The sequence below is a fragment of the Rissa tridactyla genome, chromosome 7 (assembly GCF_028500815.1).
Source record: "Rissa tridactyla isolate bRisTri1 chromosome 7, bRisTri1.patW.cur.20221130, whole genome shotgun sequence".
NCBI classification, from domain to species: domain Eukaryota; kingdom Metazoa; phylum Chordata; class Aves; order Charadriiformes; family Laridae; genus Rissa; species Rissa tridactyla.
In genome coordinates this window covers 29,880,212-29,907,560 of record NC_071472.1, presented here as the reverse complement: position 1 = coordinate 29,907,560, position 27,349 = coordinate 29,880,212, and the positions used below count along the sequence as shown (strand labels likewise).

General features: G+C 41.3%; 1 protein-coding gene across 8 annotated transcripts in view; it reads right to left on the bottom strand.

Annotated features, from left to right (window-relative positions):
• NBEAL1 (neurobeachin like 1) overlaps positions 1–9,665 on the bottom strand; it is an 88,416-nt gene extending 78,751 nt beyond the window's left edge. For 3 of the 8 annotated variants that reach the window (XR_008467821.1, XM_054210005.1, XM_054210009.1), the window contains exons 1-2: positions 9,085–9,418; positions 8,649–8,947 (exon numbers count right to left, since the gene is read on the bottom strand). Coding sequence is in view for 6 of the 8 variants with exons in the window: in XM_054210005.1 (XP_054065980.1) it covers positions 8,649–8,699 (51 nt within the window). In the remaining 2 variants the exon portion in view is untranslated. Of the gene's footprint in view, positions 1–8,648; positions 8,948–9,031; positions 9,421–9,486 lie in introns of those variants that run through there. The other 5 variants (XR_008467822.1, XM_054210007.1, XM_054210006.1 and 2 more) reach the window with 5 other exon arrangements.
• Between the last annotated feature and the right edge of the window lie 17,684 nt (positions 9,666–27,349).

Below are 27,349 nucleotides of genomic sequence, written 5' to 3'. Positions count from 1 at the left end.
GAACATCAACTAAAACCTTTTCCCTCCTTGCTTCTTAGAACATGCTAAACCATTTAGCCTACTGTTCCCATGAAGCTTCGGTCATTTATCAGGAAAACTTCATTCCAGCTAGTCCTAAGTTCAGCAAATGCACAGGTAAATGAATACCAAGTTTTACATAATTGAATGCATTAGCCAAACATTTATTGACCAAGTTGGTAAGGTGACTTACAAGCAGCCTGCATCTACCACAACCACTTTCTACAAAACTTTTACGTCACTGGAAACTCTGGGCTGATGCCCCACGTATATCGTCGGTTAACATTTCCAATCGCTCTTCCACAGAACCCAAGCATTTACTCTTTTTGCATTATGCTTTTAGATTAAGAAGTTTCAATAACCTCTAAAACTTTTTTCAGTTCCTAAACTCTCCTTCCACATTCCAACTGAAAAGTGGCAGTAAACCACATCAAGGTACAATGCTTTCCAAAAATTACTAGTACTAAAAGAATAATCCTGCTATCTCATTAAAGGAGTCAAACTCAAACTGCTTCATTTTCACTTTGCTTTTTGTAGACGTTTCTGGTATTAATGCTAAACTCTTCTTTCCAATGTGAGTGCTACTTTTTCAACCCCTGCTCCGCCTTTGCTTCTTTACTAGTTTTTAAATGTCTTATGGGATATTCCTACAAGTTCTTAGGCAGATTCTGGTGAATGATAATTGACAATAAAAAGAGTACCAATTCCCCCTTAAAAGCAAACGCATTCACTGTTTTCATCCAGACTTCAGGAATACGTCCTCAAAGATTTCTCTTCATCCCTATCCCCCCACAACTTCAGTCTAAAAACCAGAATTACTAGGACTGGTTATTTAAATAAAAGTGTATTTTCTATGTTAAATTTCCATCTATAAGATAATAAAAAGTTTAGCATGTGTTTGATTTTATGCCCTCTTCGTGATATCTAAGAGTACTATTTAACCATCAATTTATTTTGAGATTTTGTTTGTGCCTCCCTCAAATGCCCTTTATATAAAGCATTCAAAAGCCTTTAAAGCCTTTGGAATTTAACCTCTTAAATATCCTCACTGTTTTAAAATATGCTCTGCTTTTAGATAGTAGTATAATTAGCCATTCTTACAGTAAAATTTAATTCCTAATTTTACACAGCCATAGTTAGCAGTATTACTCAGTGGTCAAACAATTATTTAATGCCGCTCATTCCTGTTGCTTACTACAGGTACAGGACAAACATTACCATAAATGCGGTAAATATCAGAGAAAGCATCAACACACACAAATATTTTATCAGCATGGACGAGCTGTAGTGATATGTCAAACTTAAAACAGCAGCCTCCCATTTACTAGAGGATAAATCAGAAAAGTTACCTGAACAAATGACTTTTTAAAAAAAATAAGATGCTTATCTGTACTGTTGAAACATGTGCATGTTTTGGTGGGGTTTTTTCCTTCTTATATGTATTTCTTTCATCAAGAAAAGCTCAGTAATTAAAGAAGCTCTTCTCTCCTCTATGGCAGCTGTTTAACCTTTCTGAAGCATGTAAATATTTTAACAGTATCTATTGACAACACTTGGATTCAGGCGTTAAGCTGAATGCTGTTCCACGGGCAGCTGGCAAGCCCTTCTCCCATTTCCGTATTACAGCACAAACATACTGCATATTTGAGTTGATTCTGCAATATTCTTTTATCAGGACACATGCTATCCCCGGATCTGAACCAGATGACCAAGATAAAAGTGCCATAACTCAGATACCACACAACAGACCAGGGTTTGTTAAATTCGCTCTTGTATTAGTACATCAACACACACAACCAGAAGCCTGTGTTTCTAGCTTTGTGATAAATCATTCCATTTAAGAGACACTTGATTCTTCCATTTCAGTAAAAGCTTGATCTGAAATACATTTTTTGGTATGTTTAGAATGGGATGTTTCTCATTAATTCTGCAAAGCACTAATCCACAAACCTGTGGACATGTAGAAATTTCAGTCTCATGCTGGACACCAGTAAAACCCTCAATCTTAGAACAAAAGCACGGACAAACCTCAGATGCTTCTTTATCTAGAAGTAGCGGCTACATATATGTATTGCCAAGTACATTACAGAATGATAAGAAACAAAAATAATTTCTCTGTAGCTTGCAAAATGTTATGGTTACATCTCTGTCTGTTTAGATTCATCTGCTGTCTCATCTCAACCTGAAATCTGCATTCCCTGTGGCAGAGTCCCTGTTCTGTGTCTGAGCAACCATCAGCACAAGGCCGCCCTGGTCCATAACTACAGAAGGTAACGGCTACCTTAAGTTAAGAGACTAATGCCTCATATATACACATCAGTTATTTATATGAAAAGTTCTATATTTGTAAATATCAGAATTCTATTAGTCCTTGGACTATGAGACACCTTTTTAAATAGCAGACAGTAAATTCAGAATTGAGGACCAACTGTTCTATTTATCTATATCCATTCTTAGTTCAGCATCTCATAAAGACAGAACAAAGATATTTTCACCAACACATGGCCACAAGTGACTGTGACGTGCTCTTTTACAAGTTACACTCTCTCAGAATGCAGAGATTTACTTAAAACAATCTGCAGAAAAGATATTTTACACAGCAATTGTTTAATAAGTTTTCACTCAGTACTTTTAGCAGTGGCACGAGTTTACATGACAGTGACTTATGAAAAGCTACTTTTACTGAACATTCGGTTTGCTCAAGCATTCGTCTAGCCATAAACTGAATACTTCTTTATCTACTATAACAAAGGTGATATATAGTGATGTGATATGAATCACTGACAAATCAGCAGTTGCACAAGAAGGAAGACAAGTGCAAGCTAAATCAGGATGAAATCATGTTTGGATTGCAAACGTCAGTGTTTCACACTGGGCTTACAGTTTAACGTCAAAGATTATATTCTTGTTGAATTACATGTGTCTCTCCACAACTAAGCATAATTTTGGTAAAACCACATTTCTTTGAGAAACACAACTACAACCTCATTTAGGTGAACAAATTCAGTTCAATCATACTGCTTTATGCAGACCAACAACAATCATGTCTAATCTGATAACAAGCTTTTCCAGTTTATTTACAAATACTTTCCAATTTTATATAGGGACAGAGGTTAAAAACCTCTTACAAGCAAAAACTCACGTTATTTAATACAAACTGATGAATCATCCCTTGTAATTTTGTAATAATCTTCCAGAAGGTATACATTTGCTGTCACTTACTGAACATCACATTAAATGCCTCAATCTTTTGATGCAGGTGACTGACGGATTCAACTGAACTATAAAATATTGTCTGTGATGCCGTACTTTGTAAAAGAGTAGTGAAGGGATGCTGACAATACAGCAGGACCCCTTTTGTCAGTGACAGCCAGACAGTAGGTCAGCTTAGCAAGACTGTATCGCTACACACTGAGAACACTGGTATGTTCTTGCTCCAAGCCAACTTTTTTTGACTATAAAATCATCCCCTTTTTATGTTAGTTTTGGCCCAACACAAGAGGGCTGACTGCCCCCAGGGAGCACATCCTTGAAAGGATTCAAAGGCACATAAATTTATTCTCACAATTCAAGATCAAATTTAACTCAATTCTACATAGTGTTGTTAGGATTAAGACATGGGAACAGGGAGTGAATGGAAATTATTCTCTTTCACTGACTCTTCTCACTTACAGCACAGAGTACACATTAATTTAAATGACCTGTTTAGTCCTTGTAATGCAAATGTTAAGTTTAACTCAACCCAGTTAAATGCACATGTTTAATGTTAAAGCTTCAGCTCCTAAGTATTTACATTGCAATGGTCTTCCGACCTTAGAGACAGCCGTGTAACCACAGAAAAGCTAGCACTGCTAGTATACCACAGTTCGTAGCAGTGCACTCATCACAGTGGTCTGCTCCTGACGAACACAGAAATCACGATTTCTCCCCAAGACCACTTATTTTCTCATGCAATTCTTCTTCTGATTCCTGTAAGGCAGCCTATAAGGACCCGAAATGAGGAAAAAAAACTTCAAAATAACAGGACTTTAACCACGTTAGGACATTTTTAGAATAATGCATATAGTCGTATTTCATGGGTTTTTTTCTGTCCAGCTTTGATCTAGTACTAGAAAATACCCTCCTATAAAAAAGTACCACATCTCTTTCTATGCTACAATATTAAACAAGAAGATATTTATAATATATACATATCCCTCGCTATACCAGAGAGAAAATTACAACATATTTATCTCCATACAATCAGATTTGGTAAGTACAAATATAAGAAACTGCATTTAAGATGACAGCTTATTCACAAGTCTGCTGCTTTTAACACAGCAAGGGATGTGATTGTCTAAGCTATCTGCATTAGTGAAGACCAGAACGTTATTATTAGCTTTACAACTGCTAACACATGGAGTTCCTACTGTATTAATGACACTAAGACTGAAAGTTCCCCCTTTGAAAGGTGAAGCACAGGCCAGAAGCTGGCTGAAGAACAGACTCACAACTTTCCCTTCAAACTATTATATCACCTACAACATAAGGCAGTGTTTAAATAAAATCAGGGCTTTACTGAAGATAAGAGCATACGCAAAAGCTCAGAACCATTTTAATACAGTGAAAAATGAAGATTTTTCTGAGGTGATACGTCAGCTAAGTGCCTGCATTTATGCCTTTGAAACCCCTCCTGAAGACAACTGTGGATTTTTTTTTTTTTTTTATAAAAATCGCTTACCATGTAAAAGGGTATCTGATCCCTTTCTGAGTAAAACAAAAAATATCAGAAATCCTGACATGCTTTATGTCTAAGTATCTGAAATACCTACCAGAACAACTGGAAAAGATGAAACACACATCTAAGAAAAGGTTAATCAACTAATATTACAATAGCAGTATTATTACAGCCATGCTGGTTTAAGGCTACAAGGCAAAACTGGTAGAGACTACCTCAGTCCCGTGAACATGAAAAGGTCACAGACACACATGAAAGCATGTCCTTTCCCCAGTCTACTTCATTTCGCCTAACAGAGCTCTTCTCCTACCAACTTATATTAGCAAAGCACTTTCAGGTATCTGCTGCATATGCACTTATATAACAAGTGTTTCATGCTCCTGTGTAGGTTATTGACAGCTTTGAACTGACAATCAATATGCTTGATACTACCATTGTCTACCTAGCCTACTGGAGAAAATTTTTCCTAGGGCCTTCTATAGAAAGGACCTGTGTTACCTATTCCACACACAATTCAATTATCTTAAAAATGCACACATTCCCACATCTAGATGAGAGGACAGCAGCTTACACCCACATCAATATTCAAGTGAATAACAGCATTGTACGTTACAGAGAATTGAAAGGAAAAAAAAAATTAACAAAATAATTTGAAAGTGAAAATCACTAAAAAATATGCCAGCAAGTTGCATCCTTAACAATGCTTTCTTTGCAGAAAGTTTGACATCATCATTCAAAAAAAAAAAAAAAAAGAAGAAAAAAAACCCAACAGCAACAAAAAACTCAGGGCAGGACAGCTCAGACTATTAACAATGCAATGCTGTGATTCAAACCCAGTGACTGAAATCTAAACTTCACTAAATTTAATGATTTTTTTTTAAACTGCTTCCATGCAACATCAGAAGCATTATAAATCATATGTGGCTACTATTTCCATTGGGCATCTTAAACAGCAGACTGTAATCTGCAGCTTTGTAGCTACTGCCCTTAGAAACTGCCAGACGAAAAACAACTGAATACCACCTAAAAGTGAACTTAAGCAGATGCTCAAACATAATCTTCAGGGGAAAAAAAAAAAAGAAACCACCTCATACACGGTGTCATCCAAAGACCACTTCCACAGAGATCCTAGTTACATGCTGCTGTCTGCTCAAATCTCCAATTGCTAAACTGCACAAGAGGCAATGAAAATAGAGAAATGCCTTCCTAATGTTACTTTGCACAAAAGTAATTATTGCAACTGACACCTGACGCTGCCAGAGATGTCAAGTGATCACAAACAACAAGAGTCATGACCCAGGATAGTGGTAAGATGGTAACTCAGCATTATCCATCACTTTAAAGCCGTGAAAAGCCTTGCTGCTCTAGCACAGGGTGCTATATTTAACACACTATCACGAAGGACCTGATTATCTAAAAAAGGCAGGAGAGAAACAAGGATACTTATTGGCAACAATCTGAAGCATCATACAAAAAAAGGAGCTTGGATTTCACTGTTTCTTCAGCTATCAAGGCTGCAAAAGCTAAAGCCATATATTTAGGACTTGTGGCACAACAAATTCCCACGTTACTCAGCTGTGACCCTCCAGCAGTTTTTGTAGTTTGGAGAAGTTGCCTAGCTTTCCTTCCCAGGATGTCAGCCACAACAAAGTCATGACAGTGCAACATACAGGATATGATACTACACTTCACTGGGCAGCCCCAGGTATAAAGAGACTTCTCCCTAAACCACTATATCCTGTCACTGGTGATTATTTATTGCTACACCTTCCTATTGTGCTAGATGCTCTGAGAAGAAGCAAGTATAGGCACACCAATGTTTGCAATACATGACTGAACAATCTAATTTACTTTAAGGCTTCACAACATTTTACATCCTAAAACCTAGCTTCTTCAGTTGCTCTTAACTTCACCAAACTTAATCCAGGATGAAACACAGTTATGCCAGATACTTTACTCAAGCAGAATGAGCTATCATTTTAACTTGAATCAGCTGAGAGAAAGAGAGGGAGAAAGAAAGAGAAGGAAAAAACAGTTTTGTGTCTAGCACTCTGAAAAAAGTGAAGACTCCTTTTTTGTAGTCACTCTAGTTGCCTTCAAATTTTGAAGACAGCTATTTTATTTTAAAAAAATATTTTTTCCTACTTACAAACAAGTCCTTATTGACACACAAGTCCACCTAATCATGCCCTTAATATATGGGTCTGGAAGAAAAAAGGCCAAAAAAAAAAAATCATCAAGCGCTCATGGAGGCTGAGTATATACAAAGATTTTTTTTTCATAGCCTATCCTCCACCATCTGAGAGCTGACGAGATTGCATATGCATCATTCCCATAAAGAAACAGAACATCCTCATACAACATTTAAAACACACGTTCTAACTAGCACTTCTTTATTTATGCAAACTTACTGCTAGCATGCAGAGACAGAAAGCATATAATCTGAATGAAAGGTTCAAGCAAAGGGGGAGAAGGTATAAAACACACAAAAGAATTTTATAAACAACTAGGGAGGAAAGAGACAAACACTGGCTGTGCAAAGAAGTTCAGAGCTTGGCTCATCTCTACAGCCCTGTGTCTCCCAAAGCTGAGGAAAGCCTGGATTCTTGGAGTCTGTTCCAAGTGTCTTTGTTCTTCTCGCGTCAATGAACTCACTGGCAAAACATCCATCTCCTCCAGTGCTAGTCCACTTCTTACTGTCATTGGCACTACCACATTAGTTTAAATGGCAAAAGTCTACGCAAATATGTTTCAACCCAACAGATCACCCACGCGGGTAGCAGTAAGAAGTCATACCATGTGTTACATTTGCACTGGTTTATTTTTAACTACACGTAAAGCATTAGTGTTGCAAACACACACAAATTAAGAAAAGCTACAATTAAGACCACTTTGTGCAATCTTGATCCACTACTTTGTGCACTCATGTTTTTAAGATGGTCTGTACTTAAAATCTCACTTTCTATGCTCTTGAGATGGGCTTCCCCTAGAAATGAACTGGGAACAAGAACAAGGGAATATCTGTTCTACCCTTAATGTCCTACTGGTTTGAAGAGTTGAAGAAACTGTGATACCTACGAAGCGTGAGACTGCAAAGAGAAAAGGCAAAACAAAACCAGAGAATATGGCCACCAAAAGCTATCCTTGCCACTGCCACCGAGTTCCTATATGACAGTAGGCCAGTCCTTTCCCTGCCTTTACAGTTATTTTTTATGTTCCTTATTTTACGGATATCTATTTAGACAATCTGCAATCCAATTTGTGTACATACTCAGCACGTCTGGCGGCAATTAGGACCTGTGCTTTAAACACATGAATTGTTTTACACTGTAGAATGCAAATAGAGACAGGACAGTATTTTAATAATGTTCCTGCCAGGTGAAGGAAGTTCATTATTATTAATGGAGTACTAAGATGTTATGGTGATAAACAGCAAAGGAAGGCTTGGGAGTAATTTAATAAATCTGCTCTTTGTGAAGGCTTTGGCTAATATAGTTTAAATGAAACTGGAGCTGCGCAGAAAAAAGTAAGTATAAAGCTAAATACTAGACAGCAGTAAATTTAATGAATACAATACATCTTAAAGCCATGGCCCTACAAAACAAACAATTATGTCAACATACGCATTCAGATAGTTAAGAGAGATAGCTAGAATAACTGCTTAAGTTGAGCCACAAACACTGTGCAATTCACACCTCACACACAAAAAAGCCCAACCTGAACAGCAAATCCAGAGATGAGGTTGTAAATATCCTAAAGTGCAGTTATATCCTTACAGAAGCTAGACAAGCCTATGCAACTTCCAAGAACGAAAATGTGTTAAAAAGCGTTACAGATACACTTTACATACCTGACTTCCAAACAAAAGAGGAAAAAGACATAGAAACACACACACACCCCCTCAAATATTTACCTTACTGCAGTAAAGCATCCAAAGCTCATACAGCCTCTCTCGGGATGCCATTCCTTCCCTTCCTCTTCTCGTCGATACCGGCTACTTTTGTTCAAGATCCTACCATGCTCAGTTCCCACGTCCTTCTTCCGCGGTTTCTGCTGTATTATTACAGTTGTATCATAACCCGAGAAGTCAAGGATGAAAATAACAGGGCGTCAGTCTCTCCTTTTGGGGTAAACAGCGTAGCACAACACAAGCAACTGCAGACAAGTGTCAGGCATGTCGGTTCTTCGCCAGCGCTGCTTCGGTTTTAACCTCTGAAAGTGAAAACATACCCTTCAGGCCTTTGGTGGAGGAAAGAAAAAAAACAAAAAAATCCATACTTAAAGCCCACAGACGACCTCGGTAATTACGCGGCGGCAGGTCGCGCTGCTTTCGTCTCTGACATTATTACCCCTGAGAGAGAGAAGTCTGGTTTCTCAGGTTCCTGGCGCTTTCCCTCTTTTTTGCAGGGAGTCAGCGGGGAGCAGGGGAAGCAGCACGGCCGCTGAGGGGACGCCGGAGCCCTGAGGGCGCGGGGAGAGGCGGCGGTGGTGGTACCGGAGGGGGACGGCGGCCGGCCGCCCTCCGCGTCCCCGGCCCGGCAGTGACAGCCGCCACCGCCCTGCTCCCCCCACCCCGGGCTCCACAGCCGGCCCCCGGAACCCAGGCAGCGGCGACTCCCGCAGATTAGTTGCTGCCCAGGCAGAGGCGCCGGCCGCGGCCTTTCCCGTCCCCCGCAGGGCGCGGCAGAAGCCCTGGCGCTGCCCCGCCGCCCGCTCCCGGGACACAGCGGCTGCCCCGCGCCGACACCTACCGCGCCCTCGGCCTCCTCCCGCTCCCCCCGCGGCCTCTCCCCGCAGCCTACCCGGGCCACGGCGGCTGGCGGCCGGGCAACGCCGCGCGGCAGCCGGGAGGCGGAGGGGGCCGATCCTCGCCACATCGCCCGCCCCGCCCGCATTCCGGCACACGCCCCGGGCCGCCGCCGAGGGGCGGGGAGGCCGCGGGCGCCATCTTGGCTGCGGGCAGTAGGGGCAGCACTGCCCGCGCAGGCGGAGCGGCCGGGGCAGCGCTGCGGAGCCCGCCCGGCGGCCGCAGCGTAGCGCCCCGAGTCGGGGCCGCTGGCTGGAGCCGAGGGAGCCGCGCGGGGCGGGCCAGGGCCGCTGCGGGCAGCCCCGGCGGCAGTGCCGTTCCGCAGCCCACGGCTCCTCACCTGAGGAGCAGCCGGTCCCTGTAGGTGTCGCGCCCCTCCGCCGCGCTAGGAGTCCGTTTGCCCGAAAAAGGATCGGCATTACCGGTTCTCCTGGTGGGACAGAGCACCCCGGGACACCTCCGCGCTGCTTCGCGAGTGATAAAGGTTGTCAAGCACATACACGTGTTCTACGTATGCTCCCGAGAGGCCTGTGTGCGTAGCCCGAGGAGCGTGGATGTACACATCTATCCAACCTGCTATCACTTTAAAGCAGCCTCGTATCCAGAGCTTGCATAGGACTAGGAAAATGCTCCTAAAATAAGTTACATTTCTCAAAGAGGAATGTGAAAAGGCATTCCTTAGCTTACTGCTGTGGCTCGCTCTGGTGGTGTGCTGACCCCCCCCGAAAGGCACAGCGCTCCAGCAAAGGACATTGCTCCTGCTCGCTCCATAACACCACTGTTTTAATGTGCCTCGCAGGGCACTCCCTGGGGAATGAGCTTCCCTCCATGTCTGCCTCATCCCTTAGACAGTGGGGCTGGAAATTAATATTCTGTCAGGCTCCTAAAGCAGGGAGAAGGGGATTTAAGGAGACCTGGGCCTTCTCCCTGGTTTGCTGGGAGAATGACAGCCCTGCAACCTCTGGCTGCAGCCCTGGTCCTTCTGCCACTGGGCTGTCTCCTCACCTGGGTGGCTCTCGTGCAGCTTCGCGTGATGAAGCTATTCATTGCCAGTCATGGCACAATCAATTCCTTTGCAGGGGATTTCCACACCACTGCAATGGTTTTGTGCGAGGTTTGGAAATCCTTTGCGAAGCAATTGGCTGTGCAATATCATTATATTGTCTGCTGTACCAAAAAATCGCTAGGGGTGGGTAAGCGTCACCAAGAGCCCAAAGACAGTCTGAGATTGGTCCCCGCAGCATGCCTTTGGATATTTATCCTGCTTTTAGAAGATCAGTGAAGTTTCCTTGGAGAAATTTAATTTGTGCTCATTGTTGTATCATGTGGATTAGCAGTGCAGGAGTGGGAGAAGTATCTTTTACTGCAATATCTAAACATAGTTCCTAGCACAGATGGAGGGACACTGACAAAAATGAGTCTGTAAAATTATTTTTAGTTGTGTGATACATGTGCTCTGGTACTTGCTGATAGGCACAAGTCTCCCGCCTTGAGGTTGCGACATAATTTTTTTCCATCAAGAAAAAAAAAAAAGAGCTCAGAGCCCAGTTCTGTCCCCAGGGCAGGATCTGCTATGCTTAAACCACCCTGGACCCCTCTGCATGAGCAGCCTTCAGGAACAGAAAAGATTCTGCCCCCTTGAGGGACTGATCTCAGGGCTTGAGTTACTGTTAGGAGCTCCCCCTAACAGCCAACCTGCATCACCTTTGAAGCAAATGCAAACCATTATTATTTGTCCCTTCCACAGTAATATGGGAAAAGGAAGCTCTTTTTAGCATGCTTTTTGAGTTACAAGTTTTTATTGCTTCTTCTTACAGCCTTCTCTAGACTAAATAACAGCTTATTTCAAACTATTCTTACAACTGGCTCACTTTGAAGGTGTCAGGCCCAAGCAAAGCCACATACAAACCCCAACCTTCCCCTGAGATACTGTTGTGCTTTCTTGCATTCCTGACTTTTGCAAGTTACAATAGCTGTTCCCCCCACAGGAGCCCTACAAAACACTTTAACAACCCAACAAAAAACCCACCCTCCAACCAAGATGGGAGGCTCCTCCCTTATTAAGTGCTGCCACCCACGTAATTAGGGTGCTCACAGACTATAAAGCAGCCATTTTCCACCCTGCTGGAGTAGTAGTGACATAGTTATCTTAGTGGGCCTAGGCAATTACTGCTGCTTGTGGAGCCAGTTCTTGGCTTATACAGGTGTTCTGAAGAGAAAGTAAAGTGTAAGTAAAGCATTTGTATTTTGCAATAGGATAGTCTGTTCTGGTGGCATATAGGGTAAGTGGTCTCCTGGTCTGACCTTCCAGAGGTTTTTGAAGCCAGGTAGCTTGTTGTAAGGTTGTTAGGGTGGCTTTTGGACATCTGCATCACTGGGTGTAGGTCAAGTTTAATCTCTCCCTGTCAGTATAGACATTCAGTATTCACTGTGAGTTCTTACTCACATCTAAGTATAAGCAATAAGGAGAGAGGTCAGTAGAGAAAGGTGGGTTACAGCTTTGTCCCTGCAGGTATAGTACACTTCTAGATGAATTTGTATTTCAGCGTACTTACCTTTGTAAAGATCCAGCTAAGGATACAGAAGCCAAAGAATGGAGGAAAATGTAAAAAGAAGCACTACCAGCTATGTATGGGTACTCTAAAATGTCAGTGTTTATGGACTGGTCTATCTGTGAAAGCTAATTATTAGATTCTTCATCACCTGCTTTCCCATAATTATGTACCAATTGTTTCATGGACCTTAAATAGCTAGGTAGGTTGTGTTCATTTGTGTTTCATTGTCCCCTAGCTGCTGTCTTGTGGTAACTAACTGTTTATAACAGCGGTTGTTTCTCATACTTTGTTCATTACCAGTGGTTTTGTACTTTATCTCTCTTCAGTAGCTGTCTATTAATAACTCAGTCATCTTACTATGGGCTGAACTTGTCAGCCAGCAAATTCAGGTAACAGAATGGGTAGAGAGAAGGGAGTGGATAGGGAGAAGGCATGAATTTGAGGTTAAGGAAAGATTCAACAAAGGAGTGGGCTGCATTAGACTGCAGCTTTGAGTCCAGGGACCTCTCAAGTGTCAGGGGAAAATCACATACCTTGTAGTAATGCTTTTGTTAAGCTATACTTATTTTCTGTAGAAGCAAATGAAAAAGGTGAAAGTCTGTATCTGACTCTCAAATACTCTCGAACCTGTTGTTTGGCTTTAAGGCTTCTACTGACATCATGCTTCAGGCCAGCAAAAAATCATGCTGAGATAGGTCTATGGCAAAGCTTCTGTCTGAGGTTTTGCTTGATGTCTTAGGGCTAGTGCTTTGTTTACTAACAACAAAGACCTAAAATACATGTAGAAATGAAACTGTCTCTCAACTCTTCCATCTTCCTTTACAAACAGACCCTTGCACAGAAGTAGAGAGTAGACTTTACATTCCAAGTAAGCAAGTGGCCTTGGCAGATGCACATAAAACTCCCGCTATCAAAACACCTTCTGCTGTATGTAAAGAAATAGGACTTTGTGGATGCTAGTTTCTAGTCATTCAAGCCAAATTAACTTAAGACTGCATTTGGTGTGGCTATTGGAAAGTAGCAAGCTGGCCCTTGCAAGATGCCAAGGCCTCTGAGATGCTATTTTGCTGAGGGTTGCGCGGGATCGGCTTGCCTTCAGTTTCTCTGGCTATGATTGCACAAAACGAGTGCGCAATTGTTCTGTTAGGTAAGCCAGCAAACTTAATTAGTGTTTAGTCTTCCTTCTGTCATCATATTCACATGTGCCCCAGGTAGTTCGGGGCTTGTTAGTTGTTTGCAAAATTTGGAAATGGGAAGGAATTTGTTTGCCCCTTGACATGTAAGCTGGTATCTAGGGATTTTAGTTACTTTCTTTCAAAGCATTGGAGACTTGCCACAGCTAAAGCTGGGAGGTGGTGGTCTGGCTAATACCATTAAGTCCCTCTGGCCCCTGGCTGCTCTGCTTTCATATATGCAGGGTTAAATGGTTCACTAGACTTAAATTCAGGAAGGAATTTACCCCAGGGTAGCCTGGGACCATCATGAGTGGTTTTGTCCTTCTCTGTCCTTTCAGCTTGTTTCCACAGGGGGCCTTCAATATAATGAATCCCCTGCTGTAAAAGGCCCGGGCAGTGACCTGATCTCTTCTGCTCCTTTTCTGTAGCATAGGCTCCTCTACCACAGGCCTTAAGTTTGCTACTGTTCTAGGAATGTTCTTGTGTTGGGTACATCTTAAAGACTCTTTCAGACTAAATATATATATATATAGTATAGATTCTTTGATCTGCCTAGGTTCTTACAAGCTCTAACAGCCAGTAAAGATTCATGGATGGGTGTTCAGTCTTAGAACTGCTTTTCTCCTCTGGTGTCATTTAGGTTAGCTATGCTAGAGCTAGCATGTGTGGACTCATACTACAGCTGTCTTTGTTTTGCACATGCTTAAAGACACCAGTTGTTACTGCTCAAGATTGCATGGTGAAAGTGCTTTTCCTCCACCAAACTGACTTTTCATTCAAAGTAAGCCATCCCTTACTGTGCACCATCTTATTGCCAGTGATCAGTGCACTTCAAATCATTCCGCTTTAGTTAAGAAGTTGTTTAATGAATGATCTTATTATGTTGCAGTGCTCAGCAGATCTGAATCTGCAGCACGGCTCCTGAAAGGGATCAGTGTATCAGGAAAAAAACAACCCACATCAGCAACCAAGGTTTAAGGATGTGTAGGTGCTGGTAGTCTCTGGTGGTATGTCTGAACTTAATTCCTTCTTGGCAGACAAGCTAATGTTGTCCCAAGAATGCCTGCTATAGCAACTTGGAGCTTGACCCCTCTTGGTTTGGGGAAGCATGCAAATGAAGGGAAGTAATTAAAGGGAAATGGGCTTAGGAAATCTCCAACTGCTGCTAGAGGCGGGATTCTTGCAAAATGTTATCACTATGGCCTCCCAGAAGTTAGATGTTGGCTGTGGCACAGTACCTGCTTCTGCGTGGGATGTGAAACCGAGGCTGTGCCCTTGTGAATCCTCCAGGGACCCTGCTAACCTAACTCCTGACACAGAAAGGGCATAGAGACCTGAATGATGGCTAGTGTTGTAAAACTCAAAAGCAGAGTTTTAAAAATCCTGCAGTGTTGTGTAAACAGTGCACTGCTAAAGTATGTGAGAGACTTGTGGGGGCCCACTTACACACTGAATGAGTTGTAGATTCTTTAACATAACGGGTCTCTCTTCTGGTTTCTAACCCCAGACCCTATGGGAAGTTGCTACTTTCAGACCCTCTGTGCTATGTAGGGTCAGCATGAGTTTAGGTCTACAAACAGTGTGAGGTCTTGGCTGAACAAAAGAGCACAGTGTAGGCCCTGAGCTGGAAACCTGTGCAGAACTCTGGACTTAATGCCAAATGGCAGTAGGGATTATTGGGCACCAGGACAGTTTTTTCATCATGAAGTGAATAAGCAACTGAAAGCTTTATTTTGATATCTGTAGTGTTACAAATAGTCGCTGACAGAAGTAATTCTTATTAATAAAGATGGTAAATACTGTAAATGCCTTGCTCAGCCTTAAGTCATCTAGTGTCACAGCTGCAGGTTTGGTATGGAGTACCTCTGTGATGATACTGTGGCTGTGAACTTGCCAGTCTATTCACAAGAGAACTGCTTCTGAGAAGGACATTGCATTTATAGGGCTATTCAAAATGTCAGGTACACTCTGTAATAAATTCAAGCATGGAGCTGGTCCTGTGGACTCAGTTACAGGTGGATTTTTGGATTTTCATTATCATAAATGAGGAATGTATTTCATTTTTTTCCTCTAAGGTCTGAAATAATATTTTTCTTCAAAGATGCTATTTTTAAATTGATCTGAGACTACAGATAAAAATTCAGCTTGACAATTTAGATGTGGGTTTTCTCTGAGCTTGGGTGTTACCATATAATCTCCACTGACTTAAGGGGAATTACTCCTACCAGTGAAGCAAGCACAGGCTCTGAAGCCCACTGTAGTCAAGGCACTGCTGGACTTTAAATCAAAGGCTAAAAGCATTGCAAGAAGGGGGAACCTGATCCATGTAGGCTCCAAAACTCCTGGGCCTTAATAAAGTACTAATGGCACTACTCATTGACATTTAGCTTAGGAAAGTGCTGGTTAGGAAATATTCACCATTGGTTAGAAGGAGCCAACATTGGCAGTCAAGGCATCCCAGTCGATGAATCACCTGCACTTGGTAGGCCTCAGGAGGTACTGCTGCCCTCAGAAGTGTGGCTGCTCATAGAAAATCCATGCTCCTTCAAGTATGTTACAAGACCAGATGTCCCTGTAGTCAAAGTCATCCTGGAGAGAAGGGTAGTTATCTATGAACTCTGACAGCATTCCTCTCATAGATCTGTAGCTGGCTGTGCTGCTGGGGCTGCGAAGGCAAATCCAGACATGGATGCACAGGATGTCAAGTGGCAGTTCTAGGTGACTACAGGCTGCTAGATGCAATACTGATGGTAGCAACACAATAGCCACTAGAATGTGCAGAAAAGTTAGTTGAACAGGAATAAATCTGACTGGGTCCTAATTTAAAGCAGTGGTGCTGTGAGTCCCTTCTGCTCCAGTGAGAGTTTCTTTGAAAAAGTTGCAGTAGGGCAGAAATGGGGTCCTGCCAAGATCACCACACTTCAACTGTACATGCAGATCAGTGATAAACCTGAATTGCCACAGCAGTCATGTGCCCTCAGTGTTCCTAGCTGCTGATGTAATAACTGGATAAGGCGCCGGCTGGGACAGATAGGAGCTTTTTTTGGTGGTATTTTTGTTGCACAGCCTTAGGTGGGCAGGTTTTCTTGCTTTTTACCTACTGAGATGTTAAACCGTTTCAGGATTCTCTCTGACTCTTTTATCTAAGACAGCAAAGATCTGATACAGAAAAATACTTTCTGCTCTTTTATCAGTGCTCAATACAGTTTTTGTGGGTGCTCAAGTGCAGTTGTATATACACAAGAGTACTACTGCTGTGCAAAGACATTACTCAGTTTTTTTAAAAAAAAAAAAACAAACAACAAAAAAACCCCAACAAAACCAAGAAACAACCAAACCCAACACTTTAATGTCTACATTTATGGAATCAAACTTTCTGGACGCTGTAAAGCATGCAGAAATGTGTCCTAATTTTAGGATTTTTTTTCTACCCCCCATACTAATTCTCAGTTTCTCTGCTCCTTCTCAGATACTTCCCATCATTCTCCCAAGTCAACTTCCCTTCAGTCCATCTTGTTCCCACTTTCCTCATCTGTGACTTTTTTTTCCCTCTACAGCTTGAAAGGACACAAGAGTGTCTGCACTAGCTTTCAGAACTTGGCATAGATAGAAGAACTTGCAGAAGAACCACAAGTCAGTGAAAAAAATAGCTGCATTATCCTATGCAGATGGAATGTATCTGGAAACTTGCTGTGATGGTCTATGAAGCTTCTACTAGACAGGGAAACTGTGAATTGTACATTAAGTTAATCCATGTTGTAAGCTTTATTTTTTCATGAACATTGGAGGGATGTGTTCCAGCATCAAGGCTATTCCTGGGCCAAGTATCAATTCCTTAGCTTTATGTGTAAGTACTGAAAACTTTCACATCTTGGCAACCTCTCCCCTCTTAGTTTAGTAACTTAGTAAAACTTTTCCAGGGAATGAGTCTAGGAGGGAAAAACATGGATCTATTCTGGGCTGAAGTATTCAGAAAAAAATCTGCCATAAGGCAAATATGCTTTCACTTGCAGCTCAAATACATGGTGATGTCTCTGCAATGAGATGTGTCAGGTTGCTTCTGTAGTAGTGTAGTCACCAACTTTGAAAGAAGAGCATTGACTAGGGCATGGCAGATGTGGTTTGATTCTTAGCTCTGTATTAAATTTTCTTGTGTAGGCCACGTATAGCCAGAGTAGTTTCAGAAGATTGGTGAAGTGTTTTCATATATATATATAAAAAATAATAGATAAAAATACTATCAAAATAAAAATTAATATAATAAACAACCCCCCTCCCCAGTCAAGCACTAACCAACCATTCATCTGGCTGAGAATCCCAACTGACTTGCCTCTTTCAGGGTCTATACCCCATTAGGTGAACTTGCTACACAGAGGTCTCTGAGGAAGTTGTTACTTGTACCAGAGCTGTCAAAATGGGTTGTAGTGTTCTGATTCTAACATAGGCAGTAACATACATGGAGACAATATGGAAAATTTACTGCTGTGATGATACAAGAAGACCTAATGGAGTCATTGGAGCCTATCCAGTGCTGGTAGTCAGGATATTCTCCCTTCATCAGGAAGAACTGAAGGCCTATTTAGTTGGGACATTCATAGATCATCCAGCAGCCAGTTTCCACCTGTTGAGGTGGGTAGGCAGGTCTGGCTGGTTTGTGGCAGCTTCACAGGAGCAGCCCACAAAGTCTCTGTCCTCAAAGAAAGTGATCTGCAATAAAACAAAAGTAACCCCGTCACAGTGGAAAGTATTTGAAAGCTGGCTTTGTTTTGCCTAGATTGTAAAAAAACAATCCAAAGACCGCAAAGGCCCAAAGACTAGCAAAGCCCTTGTGTCCATTTTCTATAAGATGCACAGACAGTTACTGGTGTCTTCATTTCTCTAGTACTAGAAATGACAGGTAGATGTCCCTTTGGGACTCTGGGAAGTGGAGGGTGACTTTTAGCATGATTTCATGCTGGAAATAGCCTGTCAGCAGCTTCATGACAAGTTTTTTGGGAGCATTTGGAGAAGGTGAAACCCAAGTTGCTCTTTGACTGACAGCTCCATGGATGACTTCTGTGTATCAAACAATCATTCAACTTTGTGCCCATCTCCTGCACCCAGTCCTAGGCTCCTAGAAATCTTCTGCAATGTAGACTACAGACAAAGGAAGGAATAATTCTTCTACATTTGAATTGTGCTGAAGCTTTCGCCTCTCTTAATGACACAGGAACAAAACAAAAGTGTTGTGTCTAACCCGAGTTAATCATTGAACACTCTAGGTCCTGTTGGGCAGCTATATCTTACAGCAGTAAAATCAAGTTACAGATACTTAAATTCAGTGGCATTGTTTAGTGATGTTTATTATATTTCTTTGGAATAGAGTACTTCAACCTTATTTTCCTTAGAAGTCTAATAATATATAAACTTTTGGTCTCTTTCAGCAGCTGACAAACTCAAAGGGAAACTAGCCAGACTGAAAAATAACAAAAGATTTCTATGTGTAAATGTTCTAGCATTTGAAAGCTTCCAAGTACACTATAGACTTTCTTTAGGAAACTTATCAAAGAGCTAGATAATAAAACAACCACTCGAGGTTTCCCATTTGCTAATTTGTTGGTAGACCAACAAACTATGTTTGCAAACATACTTGCCTACACGGAGCTATGCATTTGTTAGGTTGTTTGTCAGTGCTCCATTACTCAGCTGTTCTTTAGCATTTTTGCCAGACTTTAGCTGTGAGACCTCAGCATGCAGGAGGAGTCAGCAGTCCTTTATATAGAATGCACAGTGCTGCATCCACAGGAATAGGATAAAAGAGAATTTTTTGCTCAGTAAAGAGAAATGAATGTTTTTCCCCTCCTTCTCTCCATTGTCATTCTCTAGACAAAAGGCAATAGCAGTAGTTTGTGTGGTACCAACTTTATTGTTATTGTCAGTACGCAGAGGATGAGAGTAAAGGGTAGGTCAAGCAATATTTCTATTATCTTGTGGATGGAAGACATGCAAGAGAAAGTGCTGGAAATGCTGCAGCACCGCAGCAGAATTGTTTCATGTCACTTTATTTTTAATCTCTTTCTGTTCCCTGATTATATGAAACAAAGTTTTTTTTAATGATATGGATTCCTAGTGATGATACTATAAAACATTTTTCACAGTATTAAAAACTGTCCTCATTTTCAAAAGCCCTCAGAACAGGTATTGCTGCCTGTTTCCTTTAACAGTTAAGAGTATGTGTATGAGAGAGAAAAGTAGGTAATCAAAAAGCTGTGGTCGTGGACATTTACATCCACTCAGGCTTCACTGCTGAAATTCTATATTAATGTAATTCAGAGTTCATAGATAAAGAGACTAGAAGTTGAAGGATGGACACCACCTGTTTAAGGTAGAGAAAAACCTTTTTAAATCAGCACAGAGAAATATTTCACTTGAGAGATGTACGGATTTTTGGAGCTCAGGTATGAGTCATTGGGGCAAAACGCAGGAGCATAGTAATTTCTTCAGCTGAAGAAATCTTAATTGCAGTTGAACTTAAAAAAACTCTGTTGCTTAGGAAGAATGTTGTGGTAAGTTTTCCGTCTGATCTGATTAATCCCAAAGACGCTCAGGACTGTGTTCATTTTGGGCCCTTGTTTGATATGGCATAGTGCAATTCTCAGTCAATTGATACATTGCAGTGGTCTTTAGAAGTTGGGGCAATAGGAAGACTCAAAATTAGAGCTGTTTTGAATTTATTGGAAGGGCAGGGTGAAGCTGGCTGGGGCTATTTAGGTAAAATTAATAGCTGGGGCTATTTAGGTAAAATTATTTTGCTGCTGATCATCTTTGGGTTCCAGCAGGAACTTTTTTTTCTCAGTTCATGTGTCATTTGAGTAATGGGAAGTAATCCCATTAACCAAATGGGAGTAAAAGGTTTGTGCTACCAGTGCTAGATCAGGCCTTTTAAGTATTTTCCATTTAGTCTAGTAATTACAAGGCCTAAGTACAAAACAATGTTAAAATATCAAGGAATCATCATCTATTTGAAATAAAAATAATAATCCAAGACTGTTTTTCAAAGGAAAAAGATAAACAGCACAGTTTTGAGTTATTCTTCTGGAGTTTTAAATATCTCTCTATAACTTCCATTTTTTTCCCAGAGACCATTCCTTTCTCTCCTGCTTTCCTTCCTTTTCTCTCCTTCCACACCTGCCTTTGAACTAACCTTCACAAAATCCTACCATGTGCAGTGCCACACTTTCATATTTCCTGCTCAAATTGCATGGAGCAATAGTGGATCTTTTTGTCTCACTGGCTTCTTGTTTAACCAAAATGCTATGTGTTTGTGCTTTCTTGCATGAGTGTTGTATGGTGATCTCATGAAGCTAGAAAACTTCAGAAAACTTGAAGCTGGAAAACAGCTATAATTGTGCTTCTAATGGGTATTGTAAATGGCATCACTACTGTCAGCTTCTCTCTTGGAGATGCTTCCTCAGCCAGCAAATCGGTAGCCTTTACACTGAAAGCAGACTGAGGGAAGAGTGTGAATTTAAGTCTAGTAGTTGCTTCTGAATACCTCCATGCTTTCTTTGGATCAAAAATAACTTCTTCCTGATGGCTAATGCTAAGCAAATTGAATTCACTTACAGGAACAACTTCTATGCGCAGGCCTGTGCTTGCATTTCTCAAAATCTTTGACAGGCTCGGAATTATTATACTTTTTTTATTCTTTCTGTGATCATGCTTGCTTTGTGGAGCCAGCTTGTCTTTTGGGTCCAATATGGTCCTTTGTAGTTTAATACAGTGGGCACTGGACTTGGTGATGAAGTTTAGAACTTGAGAGACCAGAGTAGAGGCAGTGATATGTGAATTCCTTATTGTAGCTACAAATGTAGAGCAGCCATCATGGGTCAAACCAGTGGTCCAGCTAGTCAAGTAACTTGGCAGCAACTGCGACCATGAGTAGGCACTGAGGGAAGGGTAGATATGAAGCAAATACATATGATACTTCATTCAAAATTCAAGACCTCAAGTATTTTTGGCTCAAGCGGTTTCCTGAGCAGGAGGGTACTTTTCTCTGGTTAATAACTCTCGGTGGATTTCTCTTCCAAGTACTCATCCAGCTTCTCCTTGAATCCTGTAGACTTTCCCCTCCCAGGACCCTATGCCACAGATGGGCTGTGCACTGCAGGAAGGTCTGTGGATTGATCTTACACTCTGGAGCCAAAATATCTTGCTGGCCAAATGATATCCATGATCTGAGGAGTCTGATTATTTACATCTGTTCCAGCTGCCCTCAACTAGTATGCTGTTATGACAGCTGCTTTTACATGGAGGTTGATTGCATTTGCACCCCAGAAAAACCCAGAAGAGCATAGGGATAATCTGAAAATAGCACTGAGTGTTTGTGTAGAGAAACATACCCTGCATGCCAGCAACTGCAGTGCCTGCTACCAACTATAAAACAAGCTACAGGAACCTAGAAGACTTGTTAGCAAAAACTTGGATGCTCTCTGTGAATTCCCAGTGCTCCTCTCCCCTAGCGCCCTTGTTCTTAACCTCTGCTTCAGATTCTCTGGGCATTTGCAAGCAAAAGCAAGTAAAACATCTCAGTGCTCCTTGAAAACTAGGAATTGCCACCATTTCTGTCTCAGGTGGAGAAATTTGGAGAGGTTTAGCCACCCCCAAATTGTAGGACGCAACAGAATCAAAAATCCAGACATCTAACTATCGCTCTGATCACTGAATAGTACATTTCTGTTCATTCTTGCCTTTGACCAAAGGAATGCCAGGATGTAACTTACACATCGCTATGTAGCTGTATTTCTCAATTGTACTAATTTAACTAGATACTTTGTTGGAGTACGTAGGCATATGTTAATTGCTGTCTGGGGAGCTGGTCTGTTTTTTTCTTTATTTTATTATTGCTGAAGGCAAATGAAATATTTTGGTTCCCTCTTCTAAGCAGGCAAGTAAATATTGTGCTTCAACTTCTATGTTATTTTGCAAACCTGGGTTAGCACGCTAACCTAAGCATGCTAACACACCTATTACTTACACTGTGCAGTTCCTATAAATGGACCATATTAGGCATTTGTGAACAAGAGGAAACATGCTTTTTCACACCTCTGCCTTCAGAGCTGAATTGTTCATGCTCCATTTCTCTCTGGCTGAAGCACAGTGTTCTTACGTACACCAGACATTTGCAAGCAGCTGAACAGCCTACTTTGTGCAGTAAAGGACAGGCAGGAGGGCAGATGTAGCGTCCCCTGTACAAAAGAAAGGACGAGAAGGGCAAAGAATAGTTCTGTTTTCCTCTCCAGTGTTGTCAGGGAAAGGCTGGTGAGGATCACTAACAGGCTATTACTGACGGGTCATGTGAGCATGAAATAATGGCTAAAGGAGGTCTCTGACATTAACAAGTGGAGATGTGAGTTTTAAGCAGTCTACCTCATGGCTGTAGAAGTTGCTTGGTTTTATATAAGGACTCCATTATAAGAATGTTTACTAGGCAAAACAAAATCAAAGCCTACAATTTAAAGCCCAGATGAAATGATTTAAAATTAAACATATACTAGATAATGTTGCAGAGTGTCCTAGGAGTTCAGTGCTCTCTGTACTGCTTTCTCTTTCCAAAAGTCTCCAGCACCTTGCTGAGGAGCAGTAGTATATTTGCCTAACTATGCCTGGAAAAAAAAATAAATCTAGACTCCACTACCTAAGTGAGTAGAGGTATGTTAAGATGTGAGAACCCTTACTGTGTTTTGTTATATTTCATTATGGCACACATTCATTATTGCACAGAGTGCCTGCTGGCATAGGATTCAGTGATGATTAGTAGGCATATACATAATTACTTGACAGTAATTAGTGCTGCAATAGACTTTTTCCAGCACAACAAGATGTCCTGTTTCCAGTCCACACTAGTATGCTTATTTAATTCCTTTTGCATACATCATAGCCTGGCAAATGAGGGATTTGGCTCAATCTGCTGGAGCAGATCAGTGCACCTCTAAGTTAGTAGAGGCAGCGTGATTGACACCAGCTCAACATCTAGTTCATGAAGCACAGGTTCACTAAGAAATGCTATATAAAGGTGGTATGATTTAAGGACCTGGAAAATTTCTTTCTGAAGCAATAAACTGAGATAAGACTGGAAAACTTTGCTGGACTGGTGGCAGCACGGAGCAGCTTGTTTGCATGAAGAATTTGATGCCAAATACAGTGTTCACCTTGTTCTGAGTTCCTCTGCATCTTTCTGTCCTTTTCCTCCTCAGTACTTCTCTGGATATAACTATTAATGTGACTTACTTTTCTGTTCCATGGTACATGGTAATTTAAATAACTGTTAAAGGTCCAACTGCATATTGTTAACCCTGGTAAGTATAGAGCTGGAATCTATTCCTAGATCAGAACTTGTGAAACTGCGTAAAATTTAGATGAAAGCATCAGACCTTCCCATTAATAGCTATATCCAGTGAAGTGATGACTGAGGAGCTCTACATTTATGAGGGTTAGCAATATGCAGTTGGACTTTTAACAGTTATTTAAATTATCATGTACTGTGGAACAGCTGGATAATTGTGACTATTTTTCAAAGTATTCCTCCTCTCCCCCTAAAATGTGAGAGAAATTGGATTTCCCTCTGGACTGCACAACTTCAATTTGTTTGTAGTACTGAAAGAAGATTCATTTGAACAAGGATTTTGGAATGCATTCACTGTTTATTTAGCGTGGGAGCAATAACTCAGTGTAAGTCAGGCAGCCTCTGCAAAGAGACAATTTTGGCATTTACTGCACCCCAGTCAAGGAATCTTCTGTATTCCCCCGGTTTCAGTAAGTACTGTTGGGCATTTCATACAAGATCCAAGAGTGACCTAAAACATTGAGGGAGCAGATCTCGGGGAGATGGATGTAGCCTGGGACTGATGGGCAACCATCAGTGAGCTCCAACATTTGGCCTTGGAGCTCCTCTTTTTCATAGATCTGAATCTTCGTGGGAAACAGAATTCTGCGATGGCAAACACAGCAAAAATGTAGGAAAGACAGAAGTTTAACTGATTCTGACATGACTAAACCAGACAGGCATACAGAAAAAGGCAACTTTCCCAGCTACCATGTGGATTTCTGATAAATTGTTCTGTTCTGGAGATGGGATTGTGAAGAGATTCACTCTTTTGAAGCTAATAAAGAAGGTTTAATTCTTACCCACATGGAGGAGCTCAGGAGTGTCAGCAAATGGGCGTGATCACATGTGGTAGGAAGTAAATGGAGGATGCTTTATGATTTGAAGAAATGGAATTTATAAGGACTCTATATTGTGACAATAGGAGAAAATGTATTTGTGTGACTTTGAGACGATCTGTGGCGCTTCCTCATGACCAGGCATGACCAATGTGGCCTTTTCAGAATTATGCTACTAAAAGACATTTACCATGTTACTCCATATGCTCCCATTACACACTGGTGCACAGGCAATTGCCATGTGGCAAACTGATGAGCTATGTGAAGCGTGGGCACGTGCAGTGTTCCTGCTGCTATGGCTTATACTTATATCTTACTACAGTATAGTATATCTTACTAACCAGAGACGTACATTAGCAGGTATTAATTCTTTGCCTGATTTTGACTGACTTTAGTTAAAATCCTTTGTTTTAGGAAAGCCATACCCATTGCAAATCTGATTTAACCTGTTCTTGCATCACTGAATCATAAAATAGTATGGTCATGAGCAAGTTGCATATATTGTCCCACAGCTGGCCCTGCTGGCCCTTCCCTGGGTGATGTAAAAACATCCTCTACCTAGAAGTAGTCACTCAGCTTTCTTTCAGCATCTCCGAGTTATGAATAGGCCCTGGAAATAGCACTGATATGAAACATGTTCATGTGGTGCACCTGAACCAATGAGAGATGTGTGTATAAGGACAGTCCTTTACAGAACCTCCTTTGCCTGAAAGCTATCGAACTCAGCAGACCTGAGCAGTTACTGTAGGTCTGTTCCTCTCCTTCCCCATTCTGTGTCGATTACCTCTTGCCTAAGTTTGTCCCATGGTAATCTTTCCTTTTGTAAGAGCAGATGAACTTTGCTTCAATTTCAATACTTTGTCACCCACTTTATCCTGGGAACAGGAAAAGTCTCAGTCTCATGTGGTGTTGTTAGCTTTTGCCTACTAATCCCTCCTATTGTGTACAGATTTTAACACAGACGTGTTAGAAGGAAATAGTGATTAAAAGCTTCAGTCCCTTCCTGGTGTGTGGTTAACTGCTGCATCCCTGAAGGTTAAAAAGATTGAAATCAAATGGTTCTTATTAGATGTTTATCAGTGTATCTGAATTACTGGCTAACATTGTAAATCAGTTTGGGTCAGTTGGTTTAATTTTTTCCCTTTGAAAGTCTGTTTTAAAAATTCAAAGGAAGGAAGCTGCATTAAATTCAAGTTGCTCTCTATCTGGAACCAGGAAGGAATGTTGTTTAATGCTAAAGTGGAGTGCTTTAACAGTAAACCACAGCTAGTAGGTTATGGAAAACTGTATTCCTCTGTTTCGGAACTTTTCCTCTGTCATTTTTTTCTTGTTTGGTTAAGGGCTGGAACAAACCTTGACTTGTTCTGATTATCATTTTCTTGCACCTAAATCTTAGACTCTTAAAAACAAACTACTTCACGGAATACGCAAAGCTGGTTATACAAATGTCTTATGTCACCAGTAGGTGAGGCTTCAGATCAAAAGAAATCACTGCACTCCAAAACCAGATTTATAATCTTATGTATTTGGGCAAACTCATTCAAGCATGTAAAGACCTTGTCAACATGATTCATCAGTTAACTTGGCAGGCAGATGAACACCTTTGTAGATCTAATTTATTTAAAAGACCTCTATTTGCAACTACATAGTCTCCACCTACAGCGGAACAAATGAGTTTTTGTGGCTGTAAGGAGGGAAAGCAGGGCAAGGTTTGGGAGACTTAGTGGAGCGCGGCTTTGCTTACAAAGTTGCAGGCCAAAGAAAAGGGCTTTCAGTGCTGTAGCAAGAAAGGAAAGAGAAAGACAAGTGTGTCTTCTGGGGAAATGCATAGGGGCAATATCAAACCTCCACCTTCACATCCTTCCATCACAAATCACTTCACTGATCTTGTTTTTAACTGTAACCTCATTAAATGACAGGCACTAATTTTTCTGAGCTTTCTGGGTTACCTCAGACCACCTGCCTTCATCCTGCTTGATTTCCTTGTCATGATGTTTGCTTGACTGTTGTACTTGACTTGAAGTATTGTTGCCATTACTAGAAGTATGCTGTCCAAGGCTTGATTTTTGCCTGCTGGCTGGGTTGCTGACCTGGACTCAATGGAACTGGCAACAGGCAGCGTGAGCATGCAAGAAATACTTAATACTGAAAGTTAGTGCAAAGCTGCCACAGTGCTTTAATGTCACATCTGACTATTTCAAAGTGTAATACCTTGTGTACAGAATCATAGAATCATTTAGGTTGGAAAAGACTCTTAAGATCGAGTCCAGCCATATGGCAGACTGGTAGGTAGATCTTTGGGATGATGAATGATGTAGAGAAACAGTTATTGCTGCATGGATTGCACGTGAGTTCTTTGAACAATGGATGTTAACGCAAGTCCCCATGAAAGGCCCTAGATGTATTTGGCAACCATACCACATACTTGCTTCACGTAAATTAACAAGGTGGCAGAAGGCTATCATTCACCAGTCCCACTGTGCACACATTTACAAGCACCTTTCATCTCCCTGATTTGCCTGTCTGAAAATGCGAACAGCAAACCACCTAATCTGCTGGGCTTGATTTTTGTGTGCAGACAATCAGACACCAGCCAGCTGACAGGGGAGATAGTAGCAAAGGGGCAGGTACTTTCACTCTGAAAATGAAACACAGTTTTTATGCTTACTAGCATAGCAAGATTTCTGTTGCTTATTCCTCTTAACTCCACCAGCCTTACCTATAAAAACGAGGAAGTATTAGCCAATGGAAAGTGAAGATCATGGCACTACTCTAATAGCAAAGACAACACTGGAATAACACGGCTAATCACCTATTTATTAAAGTCTTACTGTTTATTTTATTGCAGGTCATTGAACAAAAATCAGTCATGAGA